The sequence below is a fragment of the Myripristis murdjan genome, chromosome 3 (assembly GCF_902150065.1).
Source record: "Myripristis murdjan chromosome 3, fMyrMur1.1, whole genome shotgun sequence".
NCBI classification, from domain to species: domain Eukaryota; kingdom Metazoa; phylum Chordata; class Actinopteri; order Holocentriformes; family Holocentridae; genus Myripristis; species Myripristis murdjan.
In genome coordinates this window covers 20,656,326-20,669,320 of record NC_043982.1, presented here as the reverse complement: position 1 = coordinate 20,669,320, position 12,995 = coordinate 20,656,326, and the positions used below count along the sequence as shown (strand labels likewise).

General features: G+C 39.5%; 1 protein-coding gene across 1 annotated transcript in view; it reads left to right on the top strand.

Annotated features, from left to right (window-relative positions):
* Positions 1-6,777: 6,777 nt before the first annotated feature.
* tox3 (TOX high mobility group box family member 3) overlaps positions 6,778-12,995 on the top strand; it is a 45,858-nt gene continuing 39,640 nt past the window's right edge. The window contains exon 1 of the mRNA XM_030048567.1: positions 6,778-6,879. Within this exon, the coding sequence (XP_029904427.1) occupies positions 6,778-6,879 (102 nt within the window). The remainder of the gene's footprint in view (positions 6,880-12,995) is intronic.

Sequence of the window (12,995 nt, the reverse complement as noted above, 5' to 3'; positions counted from 1 at the left end):
TATAGTTTATACATACTGTTTATATTTATACATATTGTTTATAATTGATATATACTGTTCATACTTATATATTTTATATTTTATATTTACTTTTTTTTTTTTTTTTTTTTTTTTTAACCTTGCTTTTTTTTTATTCATTTAGGCTTATACTGGGACCTGAGTTCTAATTTCGTACCACTAACGTGTAAATGTGAGCTGGTATGACAATGAAGTTCCTTTAATCCTTGAATAACGTTTACGTTTTTGATGCCTATAATGCTCAGGTTTTCTTTTTGTCACAGAAATAGAGGTGTTCATTCAACTACATGTTTGGCATTGAGCTCATAGTGCTGCTGTTTACTAGACTGCATTTTATTGAGAGCTGTTGCTAATATTCTGTCCCCGTCGTGTATAGAAATGGGGAGGACAAAAAAAACAGAAACACCTCTCAATATAATGTTGTCCAGTACAAGACCTCTGCAAACTACAACCTCAAGAATAAACACAGAATTAAATTGACACATTCTCCACAATGTCAACAAAAACTTAACATTACAAACTTTTTTAAAGGTAGAATTTATGGCAGAGCTGTTGCACTGAACTGCATTAGATTGTATAGGTGGACCTGATAAAGTGGCACTGAGTGTACACCTGGCATTTCAGATGCACTGGGATTGCAAGATTGCCAAATACATGCATCAGCCTTTCTAAGCTATATACATCACCACTCAATTCATCCCAAAAGCATCACATCACACAAAGTGGCAGCCGATGATCTGCCAAAAAATAATGGAAAGCAAACTCAAGTGCTTCTCTAGCATTCACCATGGAGGAGACGCCTGGCTGGAGTTTGAAGAGACCAAAATGTTGGCTGGCATTGTTTGCAGACAATTCTGTTCAAGTAAAACTTGAGAAATCTCACAGATATCAAATAGCTGTTGAAGACACTGACAAAAAAAAAAAAAGCAGGGAATGGCATCAATAGAACATGACTGTAATGTCAAATTGGAAAGTGTATTGTAAGGCTAAGAATAATAACTCCAAGAATGTCAGAGCAATAATTGCTCGTCCTTAAGAGCAAAGACGGGAAAGATGAACAATACAGAATGCAGAAGATGCGGCAGATTTTTCCTTTTTTGTGAGGAAGAAAGCAATCACAATTACATCCAGCTTCCCAGCATTTATAAAACGAGATGTAAATGTAATTTGGCTACAGCCCATCTGAATACAGCATAGATACATGTCACACAGCAATGCCAGGTGTAAGCAGGTCCATGTGACCCTCTTTAGAGCTACATTAACATGTGTCCTGGTTGATCGGGCTGTAACTGCATAGTGCAAAAACATAAAATCCAGGTGTAAAAGCACTGAAGGGCTGATCATTCAAACCCCCCTCTGGAGGTGATCAGAGATACATTTAGCCCCATTAACAGCAAAGTGTAAATGCAATGAGTCTCGGTGAGAAACGCATATAGGAGCTACATCAGTGTAAACACGTATTTACATGTGGATGCAAAAAAGGCAAGCAGGCAGCACGGCGCTTGGATGTCAACACACATGTCAAAAACAAGCAACAGCTAAACACAATTAACGCCCTTTTCTGATTTCCTTTTATCATTTGGACATTTGTTATCACATGTGGACTTATAAATTTCTGCAAATTGGCATACAGTTTAAACAACAAAAAACATGAGTTACAATTTATGAAATAATGCTTTCTCTTGAAATATAGGTTAATTGTACTACATGCAATCATTAGCTATGGATTGCTTTTGCAGCAAACCAAGAATCATCTTTGATTACAAACTAATGAAATACACAGTAATAGTCCTCTGTGGCAAAAACACAGAATGCAGAATTTTAAATAGTAAGTTTATCTGATTGTGTCAATTAAGAAAATATGACATTGTCAGACAACAGCAAACAGCGAACCTTTGGCTGGTTGATATTTTTTCATGACCAGTAGCGTAAACTCTGATAGAAGCTTGCCACCCTGGACAGCTAATGGTGAACGTTGAAGGAACAAGCCTGTTTTGTTGGCTTATCTTCTAACCCAGAGTGTAGTAGACAGTTAATAACCCTTCACTCAGTTCACGCCTGTCGTCATTTGTGGGATAGTGGCTGCTTACCTTTTTCAGCTGACGTTTTGAGACTGTCCTCCGGCAAAAAACGAGCCTGTTTGGTCGTTTGTACTGCAGCTAATTACAACCCATAGTTACGTTTTAAAGTTAAGCAACATCTAGTGGTCCTGTAAATGATGACACTGTGGTGTAGTATTACAGGAGCGACAAAGCTCTTGTCAGGATGTTGGCAGGGTGCTGGGTTTTGAACTAACAAACATTCGCTACCTAATATTAGTGAAGATTAGTTAATGTTTTGTAACCTTAACCCTGACCTTTTCCTGTAATCTTAACCTTTACAACAAACCTTATCCTAACTTTAACCAAGTATTCATTATCTTGCTGGCTAGTTCACTGAGGAAACAGCCATTTGGGCCGTATTAGAAACGCTTGTGTGGGCAGTGGTGGAATGCTACAAAGAGCATTTACTCAAGTAATGTACTTGACTACAATTTTGAGGTCATTTACTTGAGTATTTCCATTTGTTGTTACTTTATACAACACATGACGTCAATATTTACAGGCGTCAACCTCATATTCCAGTAGTTTCCAGTAATAACTTCCTATTTCTAAGAACTTATCAATCAGTGACCTGTTTCCTTCAACATTTGTTTTTTTTTTTTTTTTTTTTTTTTTTAGTTACATATTGTTTACTGCATACTATTTCACATACAGGCTTTCCTTTATTTGTTTGTTTCTTTTTTCTTTTTCTCAAGATTCTTAAAACTGCCTCACTAGTAAACAGTGATCTATTCTTACTCTTTTTCCACACATACAATACAGTTTACCCAGGCACTCTGAGGTGGGTTTCTTTTGCATCCCAGGTGTGGGCCCTTTCCTCCCCAGTATTTCCCTTCTTATAGAGAATGAACTACATTTACTCAAAATAACATCCCTGATCTGGTTGTCTCTCTCACGCTGGAAATAACAGTTTCTAGCGGCTAAAAGTAACAGCTACACAATCTTGCTTTGTTTCTCATTCAGTTCGTGAGAATCTGTTAGGAGGAAAGTGCACTGACTGGCATGTGCACTGGCATGAGGTAAGCATTTAAAGCTGTAGTTCAGTTATGTGCAATGATTTTTTGGCACAGTAGCATCTGACCTTCTTGTTTATCTTTCAAGAAAAAAAAATAAATGACCTCTTGAAAGCAGCCATTCACAGCACACAAAATAAAACAAGCAGATGCCCTGCTGGGCCTGCTGGTGGCACACAGGGACACCAAAACACATGAATGTTGACACTAAATGTCGTGGCGATTCACTACATTTTGAGATATACTGCTCTGGACTTAACTGACAGCAGGGTGGCAAAGTAGTAGTAAGTGTAAGAACCTAGGTATTTTGTATTTTTTTCATATTCCACACTAATTTTTAGTTTTTGTAGGTGTTTTTTTCATTGTCTTGCTGAAATTACCTATCATGCATATTAAATGGAGCCAATCTGGGTCAAAGTACGAGATTAGAGATGGGGAAAAAAAACATAAATGTCACACCAAAGAAAAAAGTCACTTTGGGTTGCAGACACCCATTTTGCAAGTTGTTATAATCCACTGTTCCGAGCAGCTTGTTGTTTTTATCTTTTGTTTTGTAATTTAGTATCTAGAGAGGCACTGTCAAGATTAAAAGATTACACTGGAAGGATGACATTTCCCATCCTAGTCTCATTGTTAGAGGATCTGTGAAGTGTGCAATAGGTTTAAAGAGCTACACAAACTTTTTTGGAGTATATGTGTCAGAGGTCATGATGACAAAATCTCACCTCGGTCTGGTGTATATTTGCATGCAATAATATGTTGGGTAGCTGGAAATGATTTGCAGTATCCAAAGTATGGTTAAACTTCATAATAGTCTGTTTTTTTTTGTATAGTGTGTAGACTCACAACTTCTGAAACAAGTCCCAGTCTTCATCATCATCATAATTGAAGTCCATTACAAATCAGGAGGTCAAGACTTTAGCTGTCTGGCTAAATTTTCCTGTGTAAACAAAACAAGCAATTTGAGCAAGCAGGCAAGCGTATCTTATTTTGATTTTTTTTTTTTTTTGTTTTTTTGTTTGTTTTTTTTCTCTCAAATTATACATCTGTTTTTCCTATTCTGTAAAGAAGCCTAGCAGGTTCAGGCATGTGTGATTAAACTTACATGACCTTCGCAATATACAGGTTGTTGTTTTCTCACTTTTAGGATAATGCTTATCACCAAGATTACTTAACATACTGTGTGTTAAAATGTTAGCATGCACACCAAACAAGCCTTTCTACTCATTGTATTGGGCATAGAAATAGAACAGGACATTAAAAAAATGTTAGGGGAATCTGGCCTAAATGATCTCAAACAAAAATAAATATATCACATTAAAATGAATCCACTAAATCACAACATAAATTAGAATTCCATTTGACCATAAAAACACATACCTGCAGAATAACTGAGTGCAGGGAGACAGAAAACCAAATGTTGACAGTATATAGACTGAGTGGACACAGGCTGGCTGTTGAGACAGGCTGCAGGCAGACCTTGCTACCTAGAGAGGCCAGCTTGTGCTCACTGTGTCAACAGGGAGAAATTGAAACAGAGATGCATTTTTTTGCTCCATTGTATCCTATATAAAGATATAAGAAACAAGAACTTTGAACAAATACGAAAAATCACCCTAGATTTAAGAAATCTCTCTGACTTTCTGAAGGCACAGTATCTTTGTGGTGAACAAAGTCAGTGAGTAGCATTAGCTGCAGCATGCAGTATGTTGTAGCCTATGCTCTGACACATCAAGGGGGAAAAAGCTCTGCAATGGGTATTTCTGACTGATTGAGATTGATTTTGTTGGTTATTGATCTCTATAGCCAAATGTAGCTTGTTTATTATTTTTAAAGATGTATTATATTGTCACTAATCCAGAATTTCCTTTGTTGCTTTGACAATATATGCCTGTGTGAATTTGAATTTGAATTTAATTTTGGTACCAATATTCTCATCACATACTGGGTAAGGTAGTGGGCCAACCTCTCAAAGAGCTGTGGCAGTCCTTTATCAATAATGATCACTACTGATTAACCTCCGACTATGACAAACAACTTGAACAACTCACTTGAACTGCAAGTTTGTGTCTTCGCTATCAGTGTGCTGTGCCCACCTGTACCATTACCTTTTATTCCACGCCATCATGGACGGCAGCATGTCACCCTTCAGTAACAGTGGATTAATATTGGGGAGACAATTCTCTGTCTATAATAAATTATGTGATGCATGCTTGTGATAAGTAAAAATCACACTGTAGTGCAGTGGGCAAGAGAGCTGAGGACCATGTTGAGGTGAGCAAATTCAATTGATACCACATTTGAACAACTGAAAACACATGCTCACACAATGCACATGGAGTGTATTAAACAGCTTTCCATTTCTCAAAGCATTACAGTCAAGAGTTGTCGAGAGCTAATTAATAACTAAATATTGTTCAGAGAAATGTGTAATGTTTCCAATATAAGATAGATAGATAGATAGATAGATAGATAGATAGATAGATAGATAGATAGATAGATAGATAGATAGATTAGAATTTGGTATAAGCCTTTAGGTTATCGCCCATCACAAATTATATAATCATAACAGTAAGTGTAGTATACTAATAGAAACAAGTAACAGGAGATGGTGTTACCATTTTCAGTGTAATTGTATTATCTCCCACTGACTTATATACATCAGCACTGCTCTCGACCGTCCTAGTGGTCAGATCAAAGAAAGAAAGTAACAGGCTGAATGAAAATGATGATGTGCACACAGACCTGCACAGTAGTATACACTACATTTTAATACAGGCTTGTGCCATGCCGACCACAACTAAAATGTCACATGGACTAAAATGCAGTGTTTTCATGGGAGTGGCTTGGTGTGTTTGGGGAGTGGCCCGCTTGTTCACACATTTTGCCTTGTTCATCACCATGACAGGCAGAGCTGAGGGCTGAACTGGGATAGTCGGTGTAGTACATCATATCCACTAATTGCGCACCATCTGTGGCGTGTTGTTTTGCTTGTTGTACAAAGCCGCAAAACACCAGATTTAGCTGATAGGCTTTTCGCAACACTCTACCTACTGCTTATTCGGGCTTTAAATATTAAAAAAAATATTCCACCAACTACTTTTAGAAGTTGGAGAAAGAAACTTCAGAGGGCGGAGGATAAGGACGCACAAATTGCATGGACAGTGCCTGTTTGACGTGCGGACTTATTGCGCGGTTATATTACCACTTTAGGCTACTAGTTTTCATTTTTTTTTCCTTTCTCCATCTGAAAAGGGAGAAAAAGGAGGTGGACCCACTTTCAGCCGCCGGTCGCGTGGCTTCTTTGTATACAGCAGCTGTGTGTAAATGCATGGGCAAACAGCGCATATAGGCTAGTACCGCTTGAGGAAAACCTTGGGCACAGTCCAGCCTTCATGTGGTCTTCCTCAGAAATGAAGCGTCTAATCAAGGCGTAGAAGAGGAATATCTTAACTTCCGAGGCTTCTGCTCTACCCGAACCCCCTTTCCCCCCAGTTTCTCATTCTATCCCAACAAAGCTTGAGGCAGTTTCGCCGCCTCTTTCCTCCGTTTCTCTCTGTGCGTTTGGATTGTAAAAGGCAGAAACAAATTGAGCTCTGTGCAGAGTAGGTTCCAGCCACAGCTGCGCGGCTCCTTGAGACAACATGGATGTAAGATTTTATCCGACCGCCGGTGGAAATTCTATTCCAGGAGATCCACCAAACCTGGATTTTGCCCACTGTTTGGGCTACTACAACTTCAATAAGGTGAGAAATCCTGCTGTTTATACTGTAGTTTTGTCTGGTGCGACCGCTGGTAGTCTACCATCACCTGAAACCATGCGCGCTGTAGCGCAGCGCTGCACAGCACTATTGTGTTGTGCATTTCTGCCGAAATTATGTTGATCGAAACAACACCGAGCGCATCTTATGTTTACTAATGCGGCTATACAGTTATTTCCCGTAAACCTACTGTTGATTTAACTCAATTGCTTAACTCCTGCTGTCTTCACTTGCCACAAACTTTGTTGCTGTCTAAGAGGACTGGGAGTGGGAGCAGCCAGTGTAGTGGCACGGTGTTACTTTTGTCAGGCTCAGACCTTCCTCATTGCATTAGAAAACTCTGCCACCCCAGTGATGTGATCCACATTCACGGGCGCTGTTGGCTATACAGTTTCATGTTCCTGAACATCAGTGGTGGATCATTGTAATAGCACCCCATAAAGAATTACAATGTGATTAAAAACAAGACATATCAGGTGTTATGTCTGCTGCTCTGTTTGTTTCTGTCTCATTGTCCGGCAGATGCAGTTTGCTGCTCTTTGCTTGGTGTGGAGACACTTGACCGTCCTCTGGTGTGAACTTTGACTGTGTCCTTTCTATTTAAACTCATAATGACCTGAATGCCAGCTATTCTTACCTATAATACAACATGTAGCCTACCCATATTCAAACTGGATGTTCATTATGGAGCTAAATAACAAGGTTGCTGCATTGGGAATGTTTTGATGCCTCCTGTTGTTGATACTACTTGTGTGAGAATGAAATAAATCATTGTCTAAGTCATGAACAATTTTCAACTTCTCCAAACAGCTGTCTCCAACACACACACATATTCATGCACTTTCTCTCCTTTTCTCTCTTGCTCTCTCACTCACTCACTCTCTCTCTCCCTCTCTCTCTCTCTCTCTATCTCACTCACACACACACACACACACACACACACACACACACACACATAACTCACTGTTTTGTTTGTCCATTCAGAATGAATGCACTCATTGTCAGGGATATATTAATGTTGTTCACTTATCTTAAACATGGCACCGCTGACTCTTCTCATAAACCAGACCGTCACAGTAATAGAGTTTGCCACTGTGATGTACAACAAGACCTATACCCTTTTTTATTTGCTCACTCCAAGGTTGAATATTTGTTTTTGTAAAGTTTTTCCCTCTTGGGTATATTCACTCTCCAAAGCTAAGTCTTAATGCAAGCAAGTCTCATGGTTAGTTGTGGATAACACTGATGAGGAAAGACAAGTTTATCAACTCTCAAATTTGAAGCTGGAGCTGAATAAAACAGAGTTGATGGTTTGTGATACTATGGCAATGATGTAATACTTGAACTATTAAGGCCATGATCCATCAGCAGCTTGACTCCCGTGGTCCTCAGCAAGAGGGAACATCATCGCAACAGAAAAAAAAAAATTACACAACTCTTACGTGATGTTTTTATAAATGCTAAACAATGCGTTAACCCCCCTCTCACACACTCACACGCACCGCCCCTTCACGCACGCACACACACACACACACACACACACACACACACACACACACACACACACACACACACACACACAAACCAAATTATTTACCCCTGGTGCAGCTCTGTTAGCCCCCCAAAACAGTTACCAGGTTTGTCTCACTGTTTCATCAGCTCTTTGTCATGTGGCCAAGTTGTCATGTGTGCCCAATTTCATCATGTATTCATCAGCCTAGAGAAATCTTAACTATATTGCTTTGAATTGGTGTAAGAGTCGAAGTATGATGTTATGCCTGCTCATAAATTCCCGAGGTCAAGTGAAATTTTCCATCTGTAACAGTAATTGGCTGAAATGCAAAGAGAGAGAGTGAGAGAGAGAGCGAGAGAGGGAGGAGGGTTAGAAGGTGCTTATCCCACATCTCTCCCAGTATGTCTCAGAGAGAGAGAGCACAGTGCATGCATCACATGATAATTACAATGCATATCTTCATAAACGAATGGGCTCTTTTGCATGCAACTTTCAAATAAGCCTCCAATTTATTTGAATCAGCTTGTTGAGAGGTAGCACAACGCGGAGCAGTTAGTCAACCAAAAGATGTGTCATGTTTACAGTGTCACAGAGAACTGAAGTATTACTTCTTTAATCTATTTATAAGCTGTCACAGCAACTCTGCAAACAGCAAAACTTGAGCGGAGCTTTCAGCAGTCGCTAGATTCGCAGTTTTGATTTTTTTTTTTTTTTTTTTTAAAGGCAGGCAATACCCTCTCAAAATGTTGGCACAGGAAATGTTTAATTTTAATGACAACAGAGACAGAAGGGCCCACAGGCACTTTGAAACATCAGAGATTCTTTTAAATTTACAGAAAAATCCAAACGAGTGGCACAAACTTAATTAGGTGCTGCAGTCATGACTAATGAAGCTGCCTGTTTTTTGGCTCCGAGATGAAGGAGAAACAGCAGCGCCGAACAGAGACATGCTACAGCTTCACAGGGCTGAATAATGTTCATAAAATATATTTAGCAAGGGAAAAAAAAGACTTGCTATAATCTAACAGGATTGAACACCACTTCTTTATGAAAACTATCTTTCAGGATTATATAAAGATTGCTTTATGACTCCTGGGTTATTATTTCTGTGATTTTTAAATATTTAATAGAGTGGGTTGTGTTCAGCTGTGTGACAGGGCAGTTACAGCAGGGTGTGTTTTTGCTAAAGTGCCTTGATTTAAAGTTGAACACGACTCAGCTATGTTTTAAGGGCATACCCACTGAGGCCCCTTTTTGTCACTGATTGGTTGGTACTTCAAAAACTGCGAGCAGTTACATTGTGTTCAATTTATCTGAGATAATGACTTTTAGTTTTACTGGCTCTTTGGCTTATGTTGAAAGCACATGTGGTTGTAGTCAGTAAAATTTACAAGAGCTGCCTCACTTCGTACCAGTTTAAATGAATACATGCCCACATGCATATGTATTTTAGTCCTCATTTGAGTAGTTGAACACCACTGCTCAATGATATGTAGGACAGCCTAGTTATTATTTTCTTCCTTTCTTTCTTTTTCTTTCTTTTTTTTCAATCATGCACAACATTAACCAAAAGGAGGGAGATGTTTGGATTTGGCTGGTTTGGGTATTTTGAAAGGTCAGCTGTGATTGACTTAAATGGCTCTGTGAAAGGGACTTTTTGTTATTGCCACATTTATGGCCATGTGTTGTATTTGCCTTAATAATGTTTCAGATACACTATCCGTTTAATGTAGCCTTCCATTAGCCACAGGCATAGAAGGACAGAAATGGCCAATCGATGTTAATAATACAAAATTGTGTGACTAATTCCAGCAGCGCTGACACGTCACAGTGTGCTGTAGTTGGGAATGCACCCGTTTGAATCAGGATCACAAATTAGAGAGAATCAGCACAATATTGTAGCAAACAAGGGGAAGTGCACATGTTCAGATCAAGTTATGAGATCTATTAAGGTGATATTATGTTAACGCCAAAGCTGAAAGACATGGCACATTTGTGTGTAAGGATGACTCACCATAGCAAACAATGGCAGCCTCTTTATACTTTGATTTAAGGAGTGTCTTCACCAAGGAATTATGAGTGATGATGACAAATCCTCTAATGCCGCACAGAACGCACATTACTTCCTCTTGCACCGAACAAAGCAGAAGCACCCTTGAGAATTTATTTAACATCTACTTTGTATTTTATCATCCACTCATCTGTGGTATGAAAGACCAAGTGTGCTGTAAAAGCAATGATTAGAAAGTTGTCCGCACTGTAACACTTGGCATGATGATGTAGGGTTGTAGTTGCAATTATCAGAGGACTTTACTGGGCCCATAAAATGTGCTTTAGGTGAAACAGAAGCCTGCTCGCGAATGACTTGGGCCCTAGCCCCATGCATATGTAAGGAAACCAAAAACAACAAGAGATTAAGCGACCTAGGGGCTGGATCAAGACTGCAGAATTACTGTATTTTCCCAGCAGCGAGCCCCCGGTCAATAGCTCCTCATTGTCTGCTGACCAGAGTGGGCCAGGCTCCCTTTGTCTTTGCCGTCCTGTCTGTTGTGTGGGAGGGAAGGGGTTAAGACTCTGCTCAACCGGGGGGCCGTGTGCATCTCTCCAGTGTACACAGCTGGTGCCATTTCATCACACACATTCTAAACATATCCAAACACTACTTTAAAAGGGGGGGGGGGCAACCTTACAGGCTGTCCACTTTGTCAAGCGCTGAAGTTGATAGATATGACCCTGAGGTACATCTTAAATGTTTAAGTATCCAGGAAGTGAATAGCCGATGTGTTTCACTGAGTCTTTTAATTGTGCCTTGTCAGACACGTAGTTCAACAGATTTATTAAACACCTAATTTTCCCTCTGAGATTAGTGTTATTTTTAGCCTGCCAGCTTGATGATGTACTGTACTTGGAGTTTCTGCCCCTAAGAATGACTGCTCTGTTTGACTGTGCCATGATCTGCAAATCCAGGCCCAGCAGATCTGTTTTTTTTTTTTTTTTTTTTTTTTTTTTTTTTTTAATCCACATCTCTTGACTTCCTGCACGATGCCTTAAGTTTCCTGCATGGACTTCCACTGAATGAGGCTGATTGTTGTTTCTAAGGACCAGCATAAAACCTGGAATGATGAAGTCATAAAGATGCTTTAGTGATGGATACATTCGGGTGGAAACAATGTAAATGTTTATGGAAACTGGCTTGTAAGGGTTTGACAATGATTGTTTCTGTAGACAAGACCCAAACTGGGCTGTAACAGGCTTGTGGTAAACCATGAGCCTGATAGTTTCCGATTCCTGTGGCACCAGATTATTATGGCTGTCACTCTCTTCATTTTGATGATCACGCTGACATGCTGACACATGGCATGAATGCGCTCATACATGAATAGAGACGCACACACAAACACACACTAATCACAAGTCTCTGTCAATTTGTTTCAGTTTATTTCAACTCTGTGTTTTACCAAAATAATTTGAGCTGAACCTGTGGGAAACATTTGACCAGATTGCCTGTTTTGTTTATGAGGTGGATCTGACAAAGGCTGTGAATATGTAAATCTTAGACAGGCACAGACCATTACCCAGATCAGCACTTACAAAGACCTTTAATCCTGCCTCCACTGCTCATAAATCCACTTCATTACAGCTCCTCAAACATCAGTCAGCATGCTTGACTTAGGCAGAGCTCAAATTCTAAAACTGTTTTTTTCTCAGTTGCTGAGGTTGGCCCCAAAAGGCCATCACATGTCCTTGGTTATTGGGCTGCAAACCAAGAACAACTTACAGCAGCACGGCATTGTCCCATGTTATCAGCGTGTGATACAATGACCTGGGACAAAATAGTACCTTTTATGACATGACCAGTGCTTTTAGGCAAAGCTTCTTACACGATCATGTACATTTTTAGAATGGGAGACTTTAACGGGTCGTGTTAGTTCCCAGTAAAACACACCATGCTGTGTCTGGACAGTTTGAGGTTTGGCGCTTGTTACAGAGGCATCTTTTTCAGCACCAAGAAGGCAGATGCAGAGGTGTGGCATATTTGCTGTTTGGTTTTGATCATCTGCTATTACACAACATCACGACAGACAAACTAAATCATATAATTGCCCGACTTTTCTGAAAAGCTGTTGCAACAGTCAAAGCCGACAAGGAGTCTTTCAGCTGTAGTGGGTCATTAAAGTGTCCTCTAACCAGTAAATAGTTTACTTCTTGTATTCATGAAGACTTGAGCATCAAAGCCCTATAGTTTTCCTCCTGATAACTAGTGGTCATGCTTTTCCTCATTGCCTATCATCACATTCACAGTGGATCACATATGGATGTGCCATATGTGATCCACTGCTATAACAGACACAATCTTTCCCTTTGCTTTGTTATTTCTTGCCTCCTGAAATTTCACATTGGAAACTCTGCAATTATTTGACACATCATTACACTGTTAATGACACTTGGAATGGTAATAATCTCTATCTTTGAATTATTTTTATGCTAATTAAAAGTAAGGTGTGTAATGCCACCCTAATCTGTTCAAATGGAAAAGTAACTCATGAAGACGCTCGTGAAAATGAAAGGCAAGCCCATACCAAACTCA